This window comes from Pithys albifrons, chromosome 2 (genome assembly GCF_047495875.1).
Source record: "Pithys albifrons albifrons isolate INPA30051 chromosome 2, PitAlb_v1, whole genome shotgun sequence".
In the NCBI taxonomy this organism is placed as follows: Eukaryota; Metazoa; Chordata; class Aves; order Passeriformes; family Thamnophilidae; genus Pithys; species Pithys albifrons.
The window spans coordinates 119,586,952-119,613,080 of NC_092459.1; the positions used below are offsets into that span (position 1 = coordinate 119,586,952).

Here is a 26,129-nt window from a genome sequence, read left to right on the forward strand (position 1 = left end):
TCCAAGAGTTGTTTTCTCATCTCTTGGGAGCCAATGAAACGATGGTGACTTCTCACTTGCAAAAAGAGAATAATCCTTCCCTACCCACCCCCAAAAAAAGACAATTACTCAAGAAAATACCAGAGAAGATTGTTAAGAGGAAAATTAATTTATATCCAGGGGGCCAGACAGAGGCCAAATATATCTGTGGTTACTCATTTATCTGTGGTTACTCATTCACCATTTATGCAGCAAACTCATTCCCAAAAAACACGGATTGGCAGCGCTGAAAATAAACTGCCATCAGTGCCAGGGCAGAGGCTCTGCCCAGCACCCAGGGCTTGGCAAAGGAATTGCCATTGCCCAGGGCAAAGGCCACGACCTGCAACCCTCCAGTCCCATGGTCTCCTCATTCATCCCAAAATATCCTCGGCACTCGCACTGTGAGTGCCACAAGGTCGAGCTGGAGGGCTATGGGTGGCACAAGGTCAATTTGGAGGGTTGTGGGTGGCACAAGATTGAGCTGGAGGGCTGTGGAGAGACTCCTGCTCCAAAGAACAGCCTCTCTGCCCCTGGAGCTGCTGATTTGGGAAAGGCTCTGCCCCAGCTCCTCATAGGAATGTGGTTGGGAGGACTGGAGCTGTCCAACTGCAGACAGAGCTGTGCTGCTGCAGGGGGGAGCAGTGAGGGGTCATTCCATGATGTGCTTCCCAGTTCAGCAGGTGGGACCAGTTTATCCCTGGGTGGGGGTGACCAAAGCTGGGCATTCTCCACCCTCCAGCTATTGCCCACACACTGGCAACAATGGCCCATTGGCAGCAGCTGCCCAGGGCACACCCCACCCCTCAGCCTGGGAGCTGCCTGGGAAAGAAGCCTGGCAGAGAAGAGCTGGGACAACTCCCCTCCAGGGACTCCTTGGCACCTCCACACCCACCTCAGGGCTCAGCTCTGCTCAGGGGCCACCAACCAGTCCAAAATCCCCCCTGGCTCACACAGTCACATCCCCCAGGCTGGAACTCCCTGCCCTGGGGGAGCCACTGGGGGCTCCCACCCAAACCTCAGGGGATGCAATCTTGGCCTTTGGGCACCTCTGGCACCACTCCTGGCATCCAGAGGAGAAGCAGACCCTGCACAGGAGGAGCCCACCCCTCTCCCCCAGACTGTGCCATCATCTGCACCAACAGCTTTGTCCCTTCCTTTGCCTTTGCACTCGGGGGAACCACGTGGGGCTCAGCACAGGGGCCACCAAACCCCCCTGTGTTTGTGCCCCAGGGGGTGGGTTACACTGCTGGGCTTTGGGGGTTAAACCCAATTGCTCTTTGGGCCATTGCATTGATTGCAATATTGGTATTAAATTGGAACTCTGACTTAGAATCTCTTTTGTGTTGGTTTTTTTCCTCCTGCCACTTTACCTTTAAATCAGCCCAGGTCCCTTCAGCCCACCTGATTCCCAGGAACATCTGCCAGACCCAGGCCAAGCCACACACACCCCCACAAAGGGAAGCTGCCTCTTTCACAGCATCACTTTGTCTCCTTTAGGGCTTGGGGGTTTATGGAGATTTCAAAGCAGGTCAGGGGTGATTATCAGAATGTTCATCAAGTCTGAAAAACTTATCCAGCAGAAGAAGATTTACAAACATCTTTAAATCATTAATTCTCATTACTGATCTCAGAATGAAAGAATGATTTGGGTTGGGAGGAACCTTAAAGATCATCTTATTCCAATGCCCTGCCATGGGCAGGGACACCTTCCACTAGCCCAGGTTGCTCCAAGCCCCATCCATTTGGCCTTGGACACTCCCAGGGCTGGAGCAGCCACAGCTTCTCTGGGAATTCCAGCCCAGCCCCTCCCCACCCTCCCAGCCAAGAATTCCTACCCAATATCCCAACTAGCCCTGCCCTCTGGTAGTGGGAAGACATTCCCTCTGTCCTGTCCATCCAGATCCTTGTCCAAAGTCCCTCTCCAGCTCATCCCCACCAGGGATCTTCCCCAGGATGAACCACTCCCAGAACCACGTGCTGGTCTCAACCCAAAGGGAATCAATTCCTTCTCTCCAGACACACCCTGGGAACAGTCACATGCACAGAGGAAGGAGAGGAGAGGAAAGGAGAGGAGAGGAGAGGAGAGGAGAGGAGAGGAGAGGAGAGGAGAGGAGAGGAGAGGAGAGGAGAGGAGAGGAGAGGAGAGGAGAGGAGAGGAGAGGAGAGGAGAGGAGAGGAGAGGAGAGGAGAGGAGAGGAGAGGAGAGGAGAGGAGAGGAGAGGAGAGGAGAGGAGAGGAGAGGAGAGGGGAGGGGAGGGGAGGGAGGGGAGGGGAGGGGAGGGGAGGGGAGGGGAGGGGAGGGGAGGGGAGGGGAGGGGAGGGGAGGGGAGGGGAAGGGAAGGGAAGGGAAGGGAAGGGAAGGGAAGGGAAGGGAAGGGAAGGGAAGGGAAGGGAAGGGAAGGGAAGGGAAGGGAAGGGAAGGGAAGGGAAGGGAAGGGAAGGGAAGGGAAGGGAAGGGAAGGGAAGGGAAGGGAAGGGAAGGGAAGGGAAGGGAAGGGAAGGGAAGGAAAGGTTTGGGAAGGGAAGGGAAGGTTTGGGAAGGGAAGGTTTGGGAAGGGAAGGTTTGGGAAGGTTTGGGAAGGGAAGGTTTGGGAAGGTTTGGGAAGGTTTGGGAAGGTTTGGGAAGGTTTGGGAAGGTTTGGGAAGGGAAGGGAAGGGAAGGGAAGGGAAGGGAAGGGAAGGGAAGGGAAGGGAAGGGAAGGGAAGGGAAGGGAAGGGAAGGGAAGGGAAGGAAGGGAAGGGAAGGGAAGAGAGAAGGAGAAGAGATAACAGTGGAGCAGAAATAACAGTGTGGAGAGGGACCATTCAAGTGACCAAAAGTCCTTCTACAGCTAAAAACCACACCCAGATCTTTAATGGAGCAGCACAGTAAAATGATCTTGGGTTCACTGGTCCCCAGAAAGGAAGGTAAATCAATCTTTTTGTCCATCACAGGAATAAACCCCATCCCACCACTCTGATGCTGAAACCCCTCCATCTGTCCTCTCCTGGATTCTCAGACACATTCCACAGAGGACCACTGAGTGACTCCCATCCTGGGTGTTGTGTCAGGGTCTGTCTGGAGCCTTGGAGGAATTCAGAGACAACAGATGGTGCTAAGGATGGACAAGAGAGGGAGACAGATGACAACAACATTCATTCCCACAACAGACTCTCCATCCCAGAAAAAAGGAGTCCAAAAGAGCTGGATGAGCATCAGGCTGAGGCTGCAAGGAGGCTCCACCCTACACCTTTGGATACCCTGAGGACACCTTGGCCTTTCTGCATCCACTTTCCAGCATTTCCCTCATTTCTATCCCTTTGCCTTGAACACGTGTCTGCTCCTCCATAATTCATGACATGAGGCTCAATAATTTCCAGTCAAGGTTCAAGCTGAAAAGTGTCACACCAGGATTATATTATTTATGAGCATAACGTTGGACTGAAGCCAATGACACACCAGAAAGTTCTCTCTCAAAGCCTGACACACCACATGCTGTTTGCCCTGGCAAAAAAAAAAAAATCTACTGCTTCAAAATTACTTAAATTCAAATCAGAAATTGGTTTGTGATTAGTTCTTATCTCACTTGGAAAGCTGATCCTTCTTCCAGAAGCTGAAGTGTATTTTTGACTTCATTTCTCAAGTGTGTCCTGCACAGAGAGCAAAGTCAGGTGGCCCAGAATGACAAGCTGGAATTTGGTGCTGTTGGAGACTCTTAAAAGGATGGAGATTTCACTCTCTTTTAAAGACAAAAGACTTGGATCACCCAGAAAAAGCAGAGTCTGTACCAGCCAACATGGACTGCCAGTGAAATTCATGTGCCCTAAATACAAGGGGAAATAAATAATGGATCCTTATTATTATATAAAGATTTAAGAATATGAATATAATTTTAGAAATATGTGCTGGGACATAAGGGATTGTGGGAGCAAAGCTGTAGGAGCAATTCTTCCCATGCAGATGTGACCAAGTGCCCTTGAGTCTCCACTATTTGTGTTTCCAGGAGGAGTCTGAGCTCCCACAACAGTCACTTCAATTCCAGTGATCCAGGAGATCCAGAGTTCATGGAATAGGATGATCTCCAAGGTCCCTTCCAACCCAAGCCAGTCTGGTGCCATCTGAGATGCCTCAAGCAGGAATTTTCATGGGGAAAGGCAGAGCTGTGACCTTGGAAGCTGAAGATCAAGGACACTTTCACTTCCACATTGTTCATTTATCTGCATGTGGAATCCCTGACCAAAGACATGACACCATTTGGGATGTGCTACAGAAACTTGGACTTCATTGCCTACTTCAGAAGAGTTTGGACCTCCTGTGAGACCAGGATCATCCCTGCCAGCCCCCCATGGATGTCCCAAATGCCCCAGGACACCTCAAAGAGCACAAAACATTTCCAAAGTCTTTAGTCAAATGACTCAGTTCCCTCCACTCTGAGTGGTTCAGACAGTGTTTGACAGAACCCACTGGGGGTGATTTATTCCCCTCTGAGAAGTTTTAAGGAACCAACCTCCAAATGTGCTCCCTTTGGGCAGAAATTCTTGGAGACAACTTTAGATTATGTACCTAAAACCTACTGAGATGAACTCCAGTTCCATGAGGGGAAAGCACCAATGAGACCCAGGCAAGGATTTCAAGGGATGTTCCAGGGCTGGAGCCCCCTCTGGGCTGGGAACAGGCTGGGAGAGCTGGGGGTCACTGGAGAGGAGAAGGATCCAGGGAGACCTGAGAGCCTCTCCCAGAGCCTGAAGGGGCTCCAGGAGAGCTGGAGAGGGACTGGGGCCAAGGGCTGGAGGGACAGGACACAGGGAATGGCTTCCCAGTGCCAGAGGGCAGGGCTGGGAAAGGGGATATTGGGAAGGAATTGGTGGCTGGGAGGGTGGGGAGGGGCTGGGCTGGAATTCCCAGAGAAGCTGTGGCTGCCCCAGGATCCCTGGGAGTGTCCAAGGCCAGGCTGGAGCAACCTGGGACAGTGGGAGGTGTCCCTGCCTATGGAATGGGATGATCTTTAAGGTCCCTTCCAACCCAAACCATTCTGGGTTTCAGGGATAAAGGACACTCAGAATCCATTTAGAAGGATTTTCATGGAAGTCATGGATGTCAATGGGAGCAAAGGGGCAGGGAGACCCTTCCCTGAGTGCCAAGATTCCCAGAGAACCCCTTGTTCCCTAAAGTCCTTCCCAGTTTGGAGCTGGGCTGGGCATGGATCCAATGGCAGCTCTGGAGCCAGGCTGGGCGAGCTGGGGGTGTCCAGCCTGGAGAGAAGGATCCAGGGAGACCTGAAAGCCCCTTGCAGAGCCTGAAGGGGCTCCAGGAGAGCTGGAGAGGGACTGGGGCCAAGGGCTGGAGGGACAGGACACAGGGAATGGCTTCCCAGTGCCAGAGGGCAGCGCTGGGAAAGGGGATATTGGGAAGGAATTGCTGGCTGGGAGGGTGGGGAGGGGCTGGGCTGGAATTCCCAGAAAAGCTGTGGCTGCTCCAGCCCTGGAAGTGTCCAAGGCCAGGCTGGAGCAACCTGGGACAGTGGGAGGTGTCCCTGCCCATGGCAGGGGGTGGAATGGGATGATCTTTAAGGTCCCTTTCAACCCAAACCATTCCATGACTGTGATTCTACTCCTGTTGACTCCTCCAACCTTCAAGAATATTTCCAGGCAAATATTTTATAAGCAAACAAAGACTTTTATATCTTCAATTTTAAGGAAATACATTAAATTAAACATTTCTTACCATCACAAATAACGTCATCAGTTGAGGCAAACCAGCTGAAAATCAGGAATATCACCCTAAATTCTCCTCAGCTGAGTAAGACAATAAGAAATAATCCCCATTTCTCAGCACAGAAGCCTATTTGCTGTCTCACATTCCCAGTTCTCCAACTGCCAGGCTGTGACAGCAGCCTTGTGAAGATAAATCCATTAGGATCTGCAAGATGCAGTGACAGGGCTTTGTGAATGTCACAGTATGTCTAAAATTATCAAAACAACACCATTTTCCCCTCTCCAAAAACCTCCTCACTGATTTTATTTTTTCCCATGGCTGAGCAGAATAAATCTTGTGCTTTATTAGCAGGAATCCAAGGAGAAATGTTGATGGTGAATGTGGGCACCTCCAGCACAGGAAGAAACACAGAGAGACACCCAGATCTGCTAAGAGCAGCCTCTGGTCATTAACAGGATAATTTACTTCTGTTTCAAACTCAAACCAACTCAGGGTGATGCCAAGCATATGTTCATCCCAGCCAGTGATATATTCCCATTTATCACTGGCAGGGAATTCATTCTCTGCAAATGTTGGAGTCATCCAGGTGCTCGTGCTGCCTTTTGGCAGGGAAAAGAAAATAGAAATAAATTGAAAAAGGAAAACAAATTTAAAAATGAAAATAAATTTAAAAAAAAAAAGAAAAGCGATCAAAGAAAAAAAAATAAAAGCAAGATTGTAAAATTAATAAATAGATAAACAGAAAAATAAGGCTTTTCTTGGAGGCTGTTCCTGCTGTTGGAGATCACTGAGCCCTACTGTGAAAATTAACTCTGTCTCTTCCACTCATTTCAGAGTCCCCAAAATGCAATTAAAAGGTTGTTTGAAGGGTGGATGCTGCTGATTGAAAAGCTCCTGGAAAACCTCTGGGTCCTCCCTAATGTGCCCCGTCCCCTCGAAGTGGAAACCCCCACAAAGCTGAATTCTTCATTACCTCAAGAAATCTCAATTAACATAAACCCACTCCCCGCTGGAGAAGGACAGAGATTGTGTTTGAAGGCCACGTTGCTTTTGTTTCCAGAAGGAAAAAGAGCTGGGGCTCCTTTGAAAGAAAGGAATGTTCTGAAGGGTTGTGCTGATCAAGGACAGCTTTCACTTTGCATTAGGGACATTTTATTGTCCCTTATTAGTGCTTAGAAATGTCAGGAAATGTCCTTGGTAAGACCAAGCAGGCGGCAGCAGTTTGTTTTTCTCTGGGTCTGCAAGTGCCCAGTGACTCCCCCAAAGCATTTCATGGATCATGTCCATGATATTCCATAGGACAAGAAAAATCGGATATGGAGATTTTTATTTGTAAAGGTCCCAGAATTAGGGTTGTTTCTGTGTTTATCACCTTAATTTAGAACAGGCTCAGGGGAGAATTTTCTGCTCAAGGCGTCCCTGATTAGACTTTGAAATCCTAAACAGGGAACATTCCCTGGCTCTGCTTTAACCCCCCTGAAGGTCTGACCATCCAAGCAGAGCATCCCACTCCAGGCAAGGTGGTGAGGAAGGAGATGATCCCTGGAGAAGGATTTGGGGGTGTTGGTGGGGGAGAGGCTGGACATGCCCCCCATGTGCCCTCCCAGCCCAGAAAAACCCCCGTGCCCTGGGCTGGTCCCACAGCAGGGCAGGGGGGAATTCTGCCCTTCTGCCCCCTCAGGTGAGACCCCACCTGCAGAGCTGCCCCAGCCCTGGGAACAGCAGCACAAGGATGTGGAGCTGCTGGAGAGAGTCCAGAGGAGGCCCCGGAGATGCTCCAGGGATGGAGCCCCTTTGGAGCCAGGCTGGGAGAGCTGGGGGGGTCACCTGGAGAGGAGAAGGATCCAGGGAGAGCTGAGAGCCCCTTCCAGAGCCTGAAGGGGCTCCAGGAGAGCTGGAGAGGGACTGGGGCCAAGGGCTGGAGGGACAGGACACAGGGAATGGCTTCCCAGTGCAAGAGGGGAGGGCTGGGAAAGGGGATATTGGGAAGGAATTGGTGGCTGGGAGGGTGGGGAGGGGCTGGGCTGGAATTCCCAGAGAAGCTGTAGCTGTTCCTGGATCCCTGGGAGTGTCCAAGGCCAGGTTGGAGCAACCTGGGACAGTGGGAGATGTCCCTGCTCATGGCAGGGGGTGGAATGAGATGGTATAAGGTCCCTTCTCACCCAATCCAGGCTGTGATTCCAAGTCTAAGCACTGGTGGCCATAAGGACAAACCCGGAGCCACAGCAGGGACAGGGAACTGGGCTGTGTTTCAGTTCCCTGGAAGAGGCAACAGAAAGACAAACTCAGGTTCTGGTAAACAGAAAGAAGGAAAATGGGAGCTCAGGAGGCATTTCTTTAATAAACAGACCCCAAAGGCAGGAACAGGAACATGACTTGGTTCAGGGACAGAGCAGACTCTCTTCAAGCCATTCCTTTTTGTTCTTCCTGATCTTTTCAGGTCCATCCTCTCAATCCTGTCCTACAAAAACTCAGGGTCCATTTTTCCACCACCAGGTGAACACAGGACACTGTTAAGGCTTCAGAGCTCTACAGACTCAGCCAATTAGTGCCCTTGCTTCACTTTTCCAAGATGTTTAAAGAGAATTAACATGAGAAACACAAATCCCTTCTGGAAGACCTTCCCTCTGGCTCTCAATTATTCCACAGCATGATCCTTGTAACATCTGGTGGTGTCTCTGTAGATGTTTCTCCTACATTTGGGTCACAGCACACACACCTGTTTCAACATCAGGAACTTTTCCATTTTCTTCAGAGATAAAATATCTGCTGGTGTGGAGTGTGGTTTAAAGTTTTCTTCTTTTTCTCTGAGCAACACAGAGAAACTTTGTTCTATTTTTACTGTCAAAAAAAAAAAAAGGCACAAAACAAAAGGTGTTTCTCTTGGGGGCAAAACTTTTGTTATGTGTGATTTTCTTTTCCTGGTGAAAAACAGTAACTGAAAACTCAGTCAGACCAAAGGAGTTCCTCACACAGACTTTTATCTGCCATGTCACCAGTAGCTGTTTCAGGAGGGAGCAGAAGAACCTCTGCATGGATTTATCCATCCTTAAACACACCATCCCCCTCCCAAGTGGAATTATTTTCCTTTAAGTTGAGAAGTTGCCCTGATCAAGCCTTTATCATAGAAGCAGAATGGTTTGGGTTGGAAGAGGCTGTTCCATCCCTGGAAGTGTCCAAGGCCAGGCTGGGCAGGGCTTGGAGCAACCTGGGACAGTGGGAGGTGTCCCTGCCCATGGCAGATGATGCTCTTTAATGTCCCTTCCAACCCAAACCATTCTTGATTCTATGATAATACAGCAGTGCATTTAAATGTGCTTAAAATATGCAAAAAATTATAATCATAGAATCACAGAATGGATTGGGTTGGAAAAGCCCTCCGAGATCATCAAGTCCAACCCTTGGTCCAACTCCAGTCCCTTTACCAGATCATGGCACTCAGTGCCACGGCCAAGCTCAGCTGAAAAACCTCCAGGGATGGGGAATCCACCCCCTCTCTGGGCAGCCCATTCCAATCCCTGAGCACTCTCTCTGCAAAGAATTTCTTTCTGCTCTCCAATTTCCCCTGGCAGAGCTTGAGCCCATCGTGCCCCCTTGTCCTATTGCTGAGTGCCTGGGAGAAGAGACCAACCCCCAGCTGGCCACAACTTCCCTTCAGGCAGTTCCAGACAGTGCTGAGGTCACCTCTGAGCCTCCTCTTCTCCAGGCTAAACACCCCCAGCTCCCTCAGCCTCTCCCCACAGCACTTGTGCTCCAGTCCCTTCTCCAACCTCGTTGCTCTTCTCAGTTGGGTTGGAAGAGACCTCTGAGATCATCAAGTCCAATCCTTGATCGAACCCCACTGGGATCACTCTGTGCCCTGGGCTGGTGATCACAGTGGGGTTGGATCAAGACATGTTGGATTCTCTGTCCCTGGAGGTGTTTCAGAAGACACTCAGTGCCACATCCAGTCCCTTCTCCAGCCTCGTTGCTCTTCTCTGGCCCCGCTCCAGCCCCTCAATCTCTTGCCTCAACTGAGGGGCCCAGAACTAAATTAAAGGATGTTTCTGGAGAAGAGGAGTGAAAAATCCTTTCTTGGTAAGGTGGAGTCACAAAGTCAACCAGTTCAAGCTCCTCCCCCAAGCTTAGAGAGACCACAAGTACATGAATAAAATGAATATACACGGATACGATGAGTTAAGAATCCAAGGAGAAGAACTGCTAACAGGGAGGTCTCCGAGTGCTTCCTTTAGGATCATGGAATCCCAGAATAGTTTGGGTTGGAAGGACCTCAAAGCTCATCCCATTCCAACCCCTGCCATGGGCAGGGACATCTCCCACCATGGGCAAGGTTCCCATCTCTTCCCAGCAAGGATGTTTCCACCTCTCAGCCCAACCACATCCTTGTGGAAAATCCAGGGCCATTGGAAAAGGATGGAAGCTCCCAGGCCTGACAGGGATGTCACAGAATTCCTCAGGAATGCTTCAAAGGAGACCTTTTAATAAGATTTTGTGCTTTAGCAATGAAGTTCTGGAGGCAGGATAGCAATTTCTATGATATTTTATGAAAAGTGATGGAACCACAACAACTCACACAACACCCACCACAACCACTGGAAACTTGACCATCATAGAGGAAATTTAAAAAAAAAAACAAACAAAAAACTTCTTTTTTAAAAAAAAAAATATTTAAAGAATGCATCAATATCAGGCTGTACCAGAACTCTCTGCCCCCACCTGCTGGAAGAGACTCAAAGAAGAATTTCTACACCCACTTTTACCTTAAAACTCAAAGGCAACAACACAAAATCATTTTCTGTTTGCTGAAAAAAAAAATATAAATTACAAATCACTCATTTCAGCACTCCAGGAGTTTCTTTTTGCCATTCCCAAAATCCACAGAGAAGGAGAAGACTGGCAGGAAGGCACCACTGGATTTGAGGAACCTCAAGAGAACCTGAAGGAATCATGACAACAACTCAAGGGTGACACCCACAAACCATTTCTCCTCTTCCAGCCTTTGTTTTACACGAAAGGTGACACCAAAATTTTTGGCAATCACCACTTGAAAAGGCAATTTTAGAGTATTAAATTAATATGCATCAAGCAGTAATCCAATATTTGCTTCAACATCACAGAGAGATAACAATTTAATAGGATATAATCCATTTCCTGAGGCACTTTGTAGCATCTTCTCTGTATTAAAAGAGAATTAACTTCTTTCTGAACAAGCAAAACAGTTAAAAAACAGCATTAGGAAATATTTTTGTGCTCTGTAACAACAAGTTTTAAGAATAACTGGTGTAGAAATTCACTTTTTCCTTCCCCAGTAACTCCCCAAGGTTTGTCCTTAAGGACTAAGGGCAGCACATCCTGAACTGGGAGCTCTGACAAGTCCCAGAATTGGGTAAAATCAATATATTGGTAGAAAATAAAAGGTGATTTTGATCTATTTGAGGATATTTTTTTGATTCCAGGAGTTCATTTCTCCAGAGAAACATTTTTTTCAAGTTTTCCAAAGGGCTCAAAAAATCACATTCTCATAGAAAACAAATATCCAGTGAAATTAAACATCTTCTCTTTTCCAACTGGCCACTCTTCCAGCTCTGAGGGCTCCCAAAAGGAATTCTACAGGAATTCCCCAAGGAAAAACCAGCAGGTTTGGTTTGGGGGTATGGAAATGGTGACAACTCTGCAAGGACAGAAAGTCCCAACAGTTTGACCTCTTTGAATGGTTTAAAAATAATGGACCATCTGCAGAGTTTTGTTGAAACTCGTGAAGGATTTTACAGGAATTATCACACATCATTTTTGGAATTTTTATGGAATTGAATAAGGGTCGAAATTTTCTACTGGTACAATTAAAATAAATTTATTTTATATATCCCCAAATGCTCAGTGGCTTTAGGTGGGGGCAAGGATTGGAAAATGAGGCTGAAATGAAGAACTTTGGCATTCAGGAACCACTGCAGAGCTCAGAACTTTCCTGTCTTACCAAACAGAGCCATCTGTGTTCCCTCTGGGAAAGGTTCCACCATCCTGTTTCCATTCACGTGGTGTTTGTCTGGAAAGGGGGAAAAAAAAAACCCAAATTAACAAGTTAAAATGTGATAAAGTAAATGCTTTGCATAAAACCAGCTGTTTATTTCTCACAGATCCACAGCAACGTGAATCTGAATTTTGAAAGCCAACATGGAGAGTCACTAAATGTGGAATTTCAGACTTCCCATGTTTTAAAATGCTGTCCCAAAGTGCCAGGACAAAAAGTGGGGATGAATTTCAGTTTGGTGGCTGAGACAAAGCAGAAGATCCTGATGTGACAGGAACTGCCAGAGCAACAATCCATGCTCTGGAAAAGAACCTTCAGAAAAACAGGGAACCCCAATTCTCCTTTAGCTGTTTATATGGTCAGAGAATCAGGGAATCATGGAATGGTTTGGGTTGGAAGAACCTTAAAGATCATCCATGGGCAGGGACACCTCTCACTGTTCCAGGTTGCTCCAGCCTGGCCTTGGACACTCCCAGGGATCCTGGGGCAGCCAAAGCTTCTCTGGGAATTCCAGCCCAGCCCCTCCCCACCCTCCCAGCCACCAATTCCTTCCCAATATCCCCTTTCCCAGCCCTGCCCTCTGGCACTGGGAAGCCATTCCCTGTGTCCTGTCCCTCCAGCCCTTGGCCCCAGTCCCTCTCCAGCTCTCCTGGAGCCCCTTCAGGCTCTGCAAGGGCCTCCAAGGTCTCCCTGGATCCTTCTCCTCTCCAGGCTGGACACCCCCAGCTCTCCCAGCCTGGCTCCAGAGCTGCCATTGGATCCATGCCCAGCCCAGCTCCAGGGAACAAGGGGGTTCTCTGGGAATCTCGTGACTCAGCGAAGGGTCTCCCTTCCCCTTTGCTCCCATTGACATCCATGACTTCCATGAAAATCCTTCTAAATGGATTCTGAGTGTCCTTTATCCCTGAAACCCGGAATGGTTTGGGATGGAAGGGACCTTAAAGTTCATCTCATTCCATGGGCAGGGACACTTCCCACTGTCCCAGGGTGCTCCAGCCTGGCCTTGGACACTCCCAGGGCTGGGACAGCCACAGCTTCTCTGGGAATTCCAGCCCAGCCCCTCCCCACCCTCCCAGCCAGCAATTCCTTCCCAGTATCCCCTTTCCCAGCCCTGCCCTCTGGCACTGGGAAGCCATTCCCTGTGTCCTGTCCCTCCAGCCCTTGGCCCCAGTCCCTCTCCAGCTCTTCTGGAGCCCCTTCAGGCTCTGCAAGGGTCTCCAAGATCTCTCTGGAGCTCAGTGTTTTCCTTTAATCCCTTGGAGCTGCATCCCATGGGATTGTCTGCTAAGAACCCCAGCCTGGAGCCATCCCAGCCCGAACATCCTCCAGTTCCATGGGATCCCAGGATGGTTTGGGATGGAAGGGACCTTAAAGTTCATCTCATTCCATGGGCAGGGACACCTCCCACTGTCCCAGGGTGCTCCAGCCTGGCCTTGGACACTTCCAGGGATGGGGCAGCCACAGCTTCTCTGCCCAATCTGTGCCAGGGCCTGCCCACCCTCCCAGCCACAGCAATTCCTTCCCAATCTCTAATTTAAACTTCATCAGAAAATCAACATTCAAGCCTAGGAGGAAAGTAACAACATCAGTAACAGCACTTCAGTAACAACAACTCTCCACAAAGACATTAATCAGAAAAATTCACTTTTGGGGCTTTTTGCTGAAGAGTTTTTCATGTGAAAACGTTTTCATTCTCACCTACAGATTGGATCAAGCAATTCCAGAAAATCAGAAGTACATTGGCCTCATGGAATTGGGAAAAAAAATTAGAAGGCCTTTCCCTGTAACTTGCCAAGAGAAAGGATAAATGACTTTTCCAAGCTCATCATCATCATGGTGGCCGGTCACCAGTGGTGTCCCCCAGGGGTCTGTGTTGGGTCCTCTCCTGTTTAACATCTTTATTGATGATTTAGATGAGGGGATTGAGTCCATCAGCAGCAAATTTGCTGATGACACCAAGTTGGGAGGGAGTGTCGACCTGCTGGAGGGCAGGAGGGCTCTGCAGAGGGATCTGGACAGGCTGGAGGGATCTGGAGAAGGATCTGGACAGGCTGGAGGGCAGGAGGGCTCTGCAGAGGGATCTGGACAGGCTGGAGGGATGGGCTGATTCCAATGGGATGAGGTTCAACAAGGCCAAGTGCAGGTCCTGCCCTTTGGCCACCCCAACCCCCTGCAGCGCTCCAGGCTGGGCACAGAGTGGCTGGAGAGCAGCCAGGCAGAGGGACCTGGGGGGACTGAGGGACAGGAAGCTCAAGAGGAGCCACCAGTGTGCCCAGGTGGTCAAGAAGGCCAAGGGGATCCTGGCCTGGATCCAAAGTAGCGTGGCCAGCAGGCCCAGGGCAGTGACCCTTCCCCTGGACTCTGCCTTGGGGAGGCCACACCTTGAGTGTTGTGTTCAGTTCTGGGCCCCTGAGTTGAGGCAAGAGATTGAGGGGCTGGAGCGGGGCCAGAGAAGAGCAACGAGGCTGGAGAAGGGACTGGAGCACAAGTGCTGTGGGGAGAGGCTGAGGGAGCTGGGGGTGTTTAGCCTGGAGAAGAGGAGGCTCAGAGGTGACCTCAGCACTGTCTGGAACTGCCTGAAGGGAAGTTCTGGCCAGGTGGGGGTTGGTCTCTTCTCCCAGGCACTCAGCAATAGGACAAGGGGGCACGATGGGCTCAAGCTCTGCCAGGGGAAATTGAAGTTGGAGAGCAGAAAAAACCTCTTTTCAGAGAGAGTGCTCAGGGATTGGAATGGGCTGCCCAGAGAGGGGGTGGATTCCCCATCCCTGGAGGTTTTTCAGCTGAGCTTGGCCGTGGCACTGAGTGCCATGATCTGGTAAAGGGACTGGAGTTGGACCAAGGGTTGGACTTGATGATCTTGGAGGTCTTTTCCAACCCAATCCATTCTGTGATTCTGTGATTCTATGATCATTCCAGAGATAAGGCCTTGCCGTAAGTGGGATAAAACCTGGAGAGACTGTCAGGGAACTCTGACCTGTTCCCTTCTGCTTCCTGGTGCTGAAAGCAACACCTTCCACCCAAGTTCTGTTCATCTTTCATCCATCAGACCGCATTCAGACACTTGGAAAACTGGGATTGGGAGGACATGGATTACAGAATCCTGGAATAGTTTGGATTGGGAGGGACCTTAAAGCTCATCTGATTCCACCCCTTGCAATGGGGCACCTCCCCCCATCCCACGTTGCTCCAAGCCTTGTCCAACCTGACCTGAAACACCTTCCAGGGATGTCTTTATGTCAGTTTTTTTCTCTTCTTGACCCTCAGGGTTTCAACAGACACTTGGCAAGGAGTAGATTTTTACTTCAGTTTTATTGATTTTCAAGCTGTCACAATTTTCATGACCATAAATTCACAACACGGGGGGAACTTCCTCCCCAAAGCAACAAATGCTGCTCCACCCTCAACTGCCAAAACCCCTCAAATTTTTCCAAACTAAGCCTGAAAAATATCTGTGCCATCCTCAGCTCTCTGCTGAGCAGAACCAGCAGGAGCTGAAAGCAACTCATGTCCTGGAGGACTTGACATTCAGCTTTGCCTCAGGCAAAGTCTGCACCTCACAGGGCAGAGCTGCTGCTCCCTGGACTGGAACAAGAGCAATCCTTCCCAGATCCTCTGGGTCTGTGGAACAGGCAACACATGGAAAGGTCAGCAAAGGTCATTAAAGTAATTCTTTGGCACTGCTCTGTGTTTGCAGCCCATCCCTTGATAGTTCCCAACACTGTCCTGGGCTGAAGAGTCACTGACTTCAAGGGAAGGTCCGTCCACACATGGATTAACGTGGAATCATGGAATGGGTTGGGTTGGAAAGAACCTTAAAGATCATCTGGTTCCATCCCCCTACCATGGGCAGGGACACCTCCCACTGTCCCAGGTTGCTCCAATGGAATCCAACCTGGCCTTGGACACTCCCAGGGCTGGGGCAGCCACAGCTTCTCTGGGAATTCCAGCCCAGCCCCTCCCCACCCTCCCAGACACCAATTCCTTCCCAGTATCCCCTTTCCCAGCCCTGTCCTCTGGCACTGGGAAGCCATTCCCTGTGTCCTGTCCCTCCAGCCCTTGGCCCCAGTCCCTCTCCAGCTCTCCTGGAGCCCCTTCAGGCTCTGCAAGGGCCTCCAAGGTCTCCCTGGAGCTCAGTGTTTTCCTTTAATCCCTTGGAGCTGCATCCCATGGGATTGTCTGCTGAGAACCCCAGCCTGGAGTCATCCCAGCCAGAGCATCCTCCAGTTCCATGGGATTCCAGAGTGGTTTGGGATGGAAGGGACCTTAAAGTTCATCTCATTCCATGGGCAGGGACACCTCCCACCATCCCAGGGTGCTCCAGCCTGGCCTTGGACACTCCCAGGGATCCAAAGACAGCCACAGCTTCTCTGGGAATTCCAGCCCAGCCCCTCCCCACCCTCCCAGCCAGCAATTCCTTCCCAATATCCCCTTTCCCAGCCCTGCCCTCTGGCACTGGGAAGCCATTCCCTGTGTCCTGTCCCTCCAGCCCTTGGCCCAAGTCCCTCTCCAGCTCTCCTGGAGCCCCTTCAGGCTCTGCAAGGGCCTCCAAGGTCTCCCTGGAGCTCAGTGTTTTCCTTTAATCCCTTGGAGCTGCATCGCATGGGATTGTCTGCTGAGAATCCCAGCCTGGAGTCATCCCAGCCAGAGCATCCTCCAGTTCCATGGGATCCCAGGATGGTTTGGGATGGAAGGGACCTTAAAGTTCATCTCATTCCATGGGCAGGGACACCTCCCACTATCCCAGGGTGCTCCAGCCTGGCCTTGGACATTCCCAGGGCTCGGACAGCCACAGCTTCTCTGGGAATTCCAGCCCAGCCCCTCCCCACCCTCCCAGCCACCAATTCCTTCCCAATATCCCCTTTCCCAGCCCTGCCCTCTGGCACTGGGAAGCCATTCCCTGTGTCATGTCCCTCCAGCCCTTGGCCCAAGTTCCTCTCCACCTCTCCTGGAGCCCCTTCAGGCTCTGGAAGGGCCTCTAAGGTCTCCCTGGATCCTTCTCCTCTCCAGGTGACCCCCCCAGCTCTCCCAACCTGGCTCCAAAGGGGCTCCAGCCCTGGAGCATCTCCGGGGCCTCCTCTGGACTCTCTCCAGCAGCTCCACATCCTTGTGCTGCTGTTCCCAGGGCTGGGGCAGCTCAGCAGGTTGAGGTTGAACAGAGGTGGAGAATCCCCTCCCTTGCCCTCTGCCCACACCACCCAGGTCTGTACCTGCACCAGTAACCTGTGAACTAAACAAGCCATGCCAGGACAGTCTGTGTTAACTGGTCCAGCTGAACTCTTGGCACCTCCTGCCCAACAATTCACCAGCGTGGACAATCTGGTTCCAGTGCCCAGGCCCGTTCCCTGGCACCTTTTCCTTTCTCAATATACATTCCATTTACCCTCCCAGTTCCAAAGTCAATCCTGTCCCACCTGTAACAGATAAATTCAACACTAGAATATGTTCCAACGAGAAAATTCCATAAAAAATCTTTCCTTTCAAACCAGACTTTGGTTCTAACCAGGTTGATTGTCCTGCTACAAGCCCTGAGGAAGTTTAAAGGAACTTTAGGTTAAGATACCCCCAGTCATATAATCATTAATAATTATAATTTGTCTCATTGTGGACCCAAATGAAGCTCCTTGAGAAAGATTTGGCTTTCAGAGAGTGCTGATCCAGCAATGAATGAAAATCAGGAATTTCCTGCTCTCAAAATATTCAATCTCCAGCAACCACAGTAGAGATTTGAGAGCATTTAAATTCCATTAATAGGAGATTCAGATGTTCTTTGTATTTATCTTCTGATTTTTAAGCCATTGGGGAGCATTTCGACTGCACATCCAAACTTGTTTTATCAGAGCAGCCAGAAAGTTATTATTTTTAAATGAAAACTGAGATTCTCACATAATCAAATTAATCCAGGAGCAGAGGTCAGATTTATATGCAAGGACTGTTAATTTTCCATGGCAAGTACAGCCAGGAATTGAATTGAAAACAGTTCATTAACCAATTACCAGGAGCCTCCTCCATCTCCTAAAGCACAACCAGGATGGGAATGGGGGGAGAGGAGGGAAAGGGAGAAGCAGAGATGGGGTGAGGGGGGAATATCCTGAAGGAATCAGCTGCTGCTTGAAGGACTCCTTCCCCTTTCTGCTCTGCCTTCTCCTGCCCTTCCCATCACATCTCCATGGGGAAGTTTTTCCCCCTGGACCACCCCAAATATTCCCTCTGTGAGTGGAGGAGCTTCATGGCTGAGGGGCTGGGAATTCTGGGCAGAAAACAGGGGATATGAGGATTTTGTAAAACAGTTCTAAAAGTAACTCAGTGATTTTTGGCACCTTGGACAACTCCTCAAAGTTGCCAGGTGGGCTCTAAGGAAACATAAAAACCCAAGGTGGGATTTTGGGGCCAGGAGTTGGGCTGAGTGATCCCTGTGAGTTCCTTCCAGCTCTGGATATTCTGTTTTTCTGGAAAGCTTTCAGTGTCAGGGATGGCAAGGGCACAACAAGAGGCTCTCAACACACAAACCATAAGGGGAGTGGGTTTCTTTTCTTTCTTGCAAAGAAATGATCTAATTTTTCTTTTCAGGGAAAGTCTGCAATAGGGAGGGAAATAGTGGAATTTTGGGCAGCACAGTGAGTGGTACCATTTAGCCAGGAATTGAATTGAAAACAGTTCATTAACTAATTACCAGGAGCCTCCTCCATCTCCTAAAGCACAACCAGGATGGGAATGGGGGAAAGGAGGAGGGAAAGGGAGAAGCAGAGATGGGGTGAGGGGGGAATATCCTGAAGGAATCAGCTGCTGCTTGAAGGACTCCTTCCCCTTTCTGCTCTGCCTTCTCCTGCCCTTCCCATCACATCTCCATGGAGGAGTTTTTCCCCCTGGACCACCCCAAATATTCCCTCTGTGAGTGGAGGAGCTTCATGGCTGAGGGGTTGGGAATTCTGGACAGAAAACAGGGGATATGAGGATTTTGTAAAACAGTTCTAAAAGTAACTCAGGGGTTCTTGGCACCTTGGACAACTCCTCAAAGTTGCCAGGTGGGCTCTAAGGAAACATAAAAACCCAAGGTGGGATTTTGGGGCCAGGAGTTGGGCTGAGTGATCCCTGTGAGTTCCTTCCAGCTCTGGATATTCTGTTTTTCTGGAAAGCTTTCAGTGTCAGGGATGGCAAGGGCACAACAAGAGGATCTCAACACACAAACCATAAGGGGAGTGGGTTTCTTTTCTTTCTTGCAAAGAAATGATCTAATTTTTTTTTCAGGGAAAGTCTGAAACAGGGAGGGAAAAAACAGTGGAATTTTGGGCAGCACAGTGAGTGGTACCATTTAGCCAGGAATTGAATTGAAAACAGTTCATTAACCAATTACCAGAAGCCTCCTCCATCTCCTAAAGCACAACCAGGATGGGAATGGGGGGAGAGGAGGGAAAGGGAGAAGCAGAGATGGGGTGAGGGGGGAATATCCTGAAGGAATCAGCTGCTGCTTGAAGGACTCCTTCCCCTTTCTGCTCTGCCTTCTCCTGCCCTTCCCATCACATCTCCATGGAGGAGTTTTTCCCCCTGGACCACCCCAAATATTCCCTCTGTGAGTGGAGGAGCTTCATGGCTGAGGGGTTGGGAATTCTGGACAGAAAACAGGGGATATGAGGATTTTGTAAAACAGTTCTAAAAGTAACTCAGTGATTTTTGGCACCTTGGACAACTCCTCAAAGTTGCCAGGTGGGCTCTAAGGAAACATAAAAACCCAAGGTGGGATTTTGGGGCCAGGAGTTGGGCTCAGTGATCCCTGTGAGTTCCTTCCAGCTCTGGATATTCTGTTTTTCTGGAAAGCTTTCAGTGTCAGGGATGGCAAGGGCACAACAAGAGGATCTCAACACACAAATCATAAGGGGAGTGGGTTTCTTTTCTTTCTTGCAAAGAAATGATCTAATTTTTCTTTTCAGGGAAAGTCTGAAACAGGGAGGGAAAAATAGTGGAATTTTGGGCAGCACAGTGAGTGGTACCATTTAGCAGGAAATGAGGAAAAGGTCTGTGAGTGAAGAAGAGAAGAAATCCTAAGGTTAAGATGACAAAGTAGGAAAAATAAGGAATCACAGCCCTTGGGCAAAAGTTCAACAGAGATGACACATGAAAACTCAGTTCCCAGGAGGCCTTTCTTACCAAGGCTTTCTAAACAAGGATTTTGATTTTATTTGAACCATTTCACCATTTAATGTAATGAGTACAGGTCAGCAGAGGATGAACTGGACACCTGTCCACTCTTTCAGCCCAAAGCAGTGACACTGAGGAGCTGATGACCTTTGTGGAGCTTCTCCAGCTCAGGCTATTGGGATTCAACGACCCTTTCCAGGAATTCCATTGAAGTTTGCAGACAACACTGAATTTACTGGCAGGGAACTGGAAACCAGATTGTTCACTTACAGACCTAAATGAGAACCTTCAGGCCTGACCTTTGAAACCTGAGGAGGTCCATTAATTAATTAATTTGTTTGTTTGATTAATTTCACTATTTTGTAACCCAATAATTATTTCCTTCAAGAAAGGGTTTAATTCTCTGATCAGGCACCTGATGTTTGAGCCAAGAGGATTTCTGCCCAAACCATGTCCCAAACCCTGGCAGAGATGAGGCTTTCAGAAATTGTTCCAGTCATTAATATTGAACCAGATCCTTCTTCAGGCAGAGGGGAAATCTTATTTACATCCATCCCCTCATCCAAGATCTCCTGGACATCAGAACATGCCTTTGAGATGGTTTCACAATGACCTGCAAAGGACTGAGGGGAAGTTGGGCTGCTGAAGACAAAGATTGTGGGTAGTGCTGCTGAAGGAAGAGAAATTCCCTGCTAAATTCCCCCATTTCCAACCTAAACTGTCCAACCTTCATCCTTGTTCCTGAAGGTGGGACCACTCTTCATCACTTTGGGAATTTCAACAAGATTCTCAATGGAAAAATCCAGGAAAGCAGAGCTTCTCTGGGATCACCTCTCAGAGGACTAAAGACAGCACAGGAGGAAGAGGGAAGGTCCCCGTGGGTGGGATTAGATGTGTCATTTATGGCAGGACTTCATCCAGAAACCCTTCAGAGCTGGTGATGAAATAGAAGCTCTTCTTTGCTTCCAGGTCCAGCAGAACTGGCAGTTCTGAAAGCTCCTGGTGATGAGGAACCCCAAGGGTGACCTTTCCCACCTCTCTGTCTCCCAAGGGGTATTTTATCCCCAAACCTGGGCATTTATATCTCCATCTCTGATGAGTCCTTCTGACCTTCAGAACTGAACTGGCAGAGAGATGGTGAACATGATCTCCTGTGTTCTTTTCACCTCTCACTTCTCCAGTTCCACCAGTAAAGATCAGCTGTCATGACCAATTCAATAGAGAGGTGGCTACACAGTCATAACTCACTGCTACAATTATTTGTAGCATTGGGATGTTGTTCTCACACAGTGGATCTCATCTATTATTTAAAAAAAAAACTTTATATCACTTGATGAAATAAAATAATTATAAATCTGGTTGAGAAATAACTACCCTTGGCTTGTCAAAACAGGTCAGGAAAGGAAGAGCTGTGGCTGAAACCAGTTTGGATCTGCATTCTGGAGATGATGTCCCCCAAGGGGACACCCTGTGCTCTTTCCACCCACTCCATCCAACAGATCACAGAATCACAGAATTGATTGGGTTGGAAAAGCCCTCTGAGATCATCGAGTCCAATCCTTGGTCCAACTCCAGTCCCTTTACCAGATCATGGCACTCAGTGCCACAGCCAAGCTCAGCTGAAAAACCTCCAGGGATGGGGAATCCACCCCCTCTCTGGGCAGCCCATTCCAATCCCTGAGCACTCTCTCTGCAAAGGATTTTTTTCTGCTCTCCAACTTCAGTTTCCCCTGGCAGAGCTTGAGCCCATCGTGCCCCCTTGTCCTATTGCTGAGTGCCTGGGAGAAGAGACCAACCCCCACCTGGCCAGAACTTCCCTTCAGGCAGTTCCAGACAGTGCTGAGGTCACCTCTGAGCCTCCTCTTCTCCAGACTAAACACCCCCAGCTCCCTCAGCCTCTCCCCACAGCACTTGTGCTCCAGTCCCTTCTCCAGCCTCGTTGCTCTCCCTGGAGCTTTCCCTTCTCCACCTGAACACCCTCAGCTCTCCCAGCCCGTTGTCCCTCTCCAGCATTCCAGGAGCCCCTTTGGGCACTGGAAGGGGCTCTCAGGTCTCCCTGGAGCTTTCCCTTCTCCAGCTGAACCCTCTCAGGTCTTCACAGAATCATAGAATGGATTGAGTTGGAAAAGCCCTCTGAGATCATCAAGTCCAACCCTTGGTCCAACTCCAGTCCCTTTACCAGATCATGGCACTCAGTGCCACGGCCAAGCTCAGCTGAAAAACCTCCAGGGATGGGGAATCCACCCCCTCTCTGGGCAGCCCATTCCAATGCCTGAGCACTCTCTCTGCAAAGAAGTTTTCCTCATCTCCAACTTCAATTTCCCCTGGCAGAGCTTGAGCCCATCGTGCCCCCTTGTCCTATTGCTGAGTGCCTGGGAGAAGAGACCAAGCCCCACCTGGCCAGAACTTTCCTTCAGGCAGTTCCAGACAGTGCTGAGGTCACCTCTGAGCCTCCTCTTCTCCCCAGATGATGACACATGAGCTGATTGATGCTACAAAAAGGGATGAGTCCAGCACAGGGGGTCAGCTCAGACTCCAAAACACACAGAGACTCCTCAGAAAAAAGTTTCTGGTAATGACCAAAAGGCCACAGAGAGCCCACACTTGTTTTGTTCAGAAGTTCCTACTGGGATATGGAGCAGCAGGAACCACGGGAAAATAAGATTTTGAAAACTCAGAGGGATTAATTTCTTCGAAGAGGGTGAGGAGATGCAGAGGAGGAGAAATAGTGACTCTGAAATGTGCAGTTTCCTGGGGAGGAAGGACATGGTGGGTGTGGGGTAGTGGGTAGGTGACAGCTGGGACAGAGGGTGGTGGGGTGGGAGGGAAACAGGAGGATCAGGGATGTATTTGGGGTCTGAATAGAGGGAAGTATCAAAAAACTACAATAACAGACTTGCAGCTTCCAAGGAGACAAAGGCAGATCCCTTGGAAGAGCTGAGGGAGCTGGGAGGGCTCAGCCTGGAGAAAAGGAGGCTCAGGGGGGACCTTCTGGCTCTGCAATCCCTGATGGATCCAGATGAGGGTTGGGCTCTGCTCCAGGGAACAGGAACAGGACAAGAGGGAATGACCTCAAGTTGTGCCAGGGGAGGTTTATTTGGATATTGGGAATAATTCCTACATGGAAAGGGCTGTCCATCCCCAGCAGAGCTGCCCAGGGCAGGGGTGGATTCCCATTCCTGGAGGGACTTCAAAGCCATGTGGATGTGGCACTTGGGGACATGGGTCAGTGGTGGCCTTGGCTGGGAGGATGGTTGGACTCAATGATCTCAGAGGGCTTTTCCAACACAAACAATTCTGGGATTCCAAGAGTTTGTGACTCTCACAGAATCCCAGATTATTCTGAGTTGGAAGGGACCCACAAGGATCATCGAGTCCAACTCTTAAGTCAATGGCCCACACTGGGAATTGAACCCATGACCTTGGCATTGTTACAACCAAGTTACAACCAACTGAGCTTCCCCCCAACAGGAGCACTCACAGCCTGGCTGTGCTCACAAGTGCTGCCTGAGCTGCTCCTCAGTCCACAGCTCTGAGTCCTGGGGTAGATACTTTAGATACTTAAAGGTTAAATTAAAGCCACTTTGCTTCAGTGATCCACAACAGATATCTGAGCATTCAGCCTTGGAATCCTCCTGGAATTTGGAAAGCACCAGACACTCATGTGGTGATTCATTTGACATATCTCAGATGTTTTCCCTCAGGATAAAACAAATCCCATCTAAAAATGTCACTGACTGTAAGGAAAGGGGTGACAAACCAGGTTGGGTTCTGCCCACAACACCTGCAGTCCCACCATGGAGATTTAGGATCTGTTCAGTGGGAGGATTAGAGGGACCTGTGAGTACATCCAGATTTATTAAAATATGGCCCTGGCACCAATGGAGATTATGAGTTATGAACCAGAACAAATGTTAACAGGAAAACACCTGATCAAAACAGTAAAGGAAACAAAATAATGACACCAACCTAAAGGATTCTCTGGCCTTGCCTACAAGGGTCACCAGAAGATCAGGCAGGTGACTGTCCCAGTTGAGCAGGTGGGACCAGTTTATCCCTGGGTGGGGGTGACCAAAGCTGGGCATTCTCCACCCTCCAGCCATTGCCCACCAACTGGCAACAATGGCCCATTGGCAGCAGCTGCCCAGGGCACACCCCACCCCTCAGCCTGGGAGCTGCCTGGGAAAGAAGCCTGGCAGAGAAGAGCTGGGACAACTCCCCTCCAGGGACTCCTTGGCACCTCCACACCCACCTCAGGGCTCAGCTCTGCTCAGGGGCCACCAACCAGTCCAAAATCCCCCCTGGCTCACACAGTCACATCCCCCAGGCTGGAACTCCCTGCCCTGGGGGAGCCACTGGGGGCTCCCACCCAAACCTCAGGGGATGCAATCTTGGCCTTTGGCCACCTCTGGCACCACTCCTGGCATCCAGAGGAGGAGCAGACCCTGCACAGGAGGAGCCCACCCCTCTCCCCCAGACTGTGCCATCATCTGCACCAACAGCTTTGTCCCTTCCTTTGCCTTTGCACTCGAGGGAACCACGTGGGGCTCAGCACAGGGGCCACCAAACCCCCCTGTGTTTGTGCCCCAGGGGGTGGGTTACACTGCTGGGCTTTGGGGGTTAAACCCAATTGCTCTTTGGGCCATTGCATTGATTGGAATATTGGTATTAAATTGTGACTCTGACTTAAAATCTCTTTTGTGTTGGGTTCATTTCTCCTCCTGGTTCACCTTTAAACCAGCACAATGACATAGATATAAATATTTGGTCCACACAGCAGTTAATTCTTGTGGTATTTTTGACATCATCCCATCATTTCAGTTCCCAAAAAACCCAACTCACGGAGTGACAACATGAAAATCATCCAATCAGAGAATGGCCTGGATTGGATGAGATCTGAAACAGCTCAGCTTTTGTTTTTAAAACTTCACCTTTTTAGCCTGTTGGAGATTAAAAATGGAGAACATCTGGGTCAACAGTTACACAAGAAATATCAATGTACTTTCTCTTGCAAAGAAGGCACAGGCAGACTAATGAGTGTCAGGTTTTCATGTACAATTTTTTAACTAGAGGAGGTTTAAGGAAAGAGATCAAGAGGCAGCTCTGAGTTTGTGTGTCACAGAATCCCAGAATGGGTTGGGTTGGAGGGACTTGAAAGATCATCTCATTCCACGCCTGCCAAGGGACACCTCCCACTGTCCCAGGTTGCTCCAAGCCCTGTCCAACCTGGCCTTGGACACTCCCAGGGGTGGAGACTCTGCACCCTCTCTGGGTTGAAAAAAGAAAAAGAAAGAAAAAGAAAAAAAGAAAAAGAAAAAAAAGGCAAGGGAAAGGCAAGGGCAAGGCAGGAAGGGAAGGTTTGGGAAAGGAAGGTTTGGGAAGGTTTGGGAAGGTTTGGGAAGGGAAGGTTTGGGAAGGGGAAAGGAAAGAAAAGAGGAGAGGAAAAAGGAGAGGAGAGGAAAAAGGAGAGGAGAGAGGAGAGAGGAGAGAGGAGAGAGGAGAGAGGAGAGAGGAGAGAGGAGAGAGGAGAGAGGAGAGAGGAGAGAGGAGAGAGGAGAGAGGAGAGAGGAGAGGAGAGGAGAGGAGAGGAGAGGAGAGGAGAGGAGAGGAGAGGAGAGGAGAGGAGAGGAGAGGAGAGGAGAGGAGAGGAGAGGAGAGGAGAGGAGAGGAGAGGAGAGGAGAGGAGAGGAGAGGAGAGGAGAGGAGAGGAGAGGAGAGGAGAGGAGAGGAGAGGAGAGGAGAGGAGAGGAGAGGAGAGGAGAGGAGAGGAGAGGAGAGGAGAGGAGAGGAGAGGAGAGGAGAGGAGAGCCCTAAAGCTTGAGCAGAGCTTGGCACTGACTTGTCCACCTCCCAGGAACTGTCCATGCCACCTCTGCCATTCCTGCTTCTCATGGCAGTGTAGGAATTGAATGAAGATGATAAAACACAACGGGATTTATTTCAGAATAACAGACAAGGCCTGTCAAACTCCCACTTGAAACCCTCCTGGGTAAGACCAGCATCAGAGAGGCTGGAAAACCACGAGATGCAAACAAAGGAGGATGATAAACAGGAGGGAGAGGGGAGGGATGTCCAGTGGGGCGTGGCGAGGAGCATCGTTAAGCCTGGGTTTATTTAGCAGCTTTATTAATGATCCCAGAGAAGGGGTGAGAAGCACATGAATAAAACATGCACTGGGGGCTCAACTGGGGCAGGGTGTGCACACCATGACAAATGAACAGCAGCACAGAGCTCTGGGCACAAATCCTGGGA

At 49.7% G+C, this 26,129-nt stretch overlaps 1 protein-coding gene across 4 annotated transcripts in view; it reads right to left on the minus strand.

Annotated features, from left to right (window-relative positions):
• Window positions 1-26,129, minus strand: part of MSRA (methionine sulfoxide reductase A) — a 277,850-nt gene that overhangs the window by 177,749 nt on the left and 73,972 nt on the right. For all 4 annotated transcript variants that reach the window (XM_071547605.1, XM_071547604.1, XM_071547607.1 and 1 more), the window contains exon 2: window positions 11,691-11,759. In XM_071547605.1, the coding sequence (XP_071403706.1) occupies window positions 11,691-11,759 (69 nt within the window). The remainder of the gene's footprint in view (window positions 1-11,690; window positions 11,760-26,129) is intronic.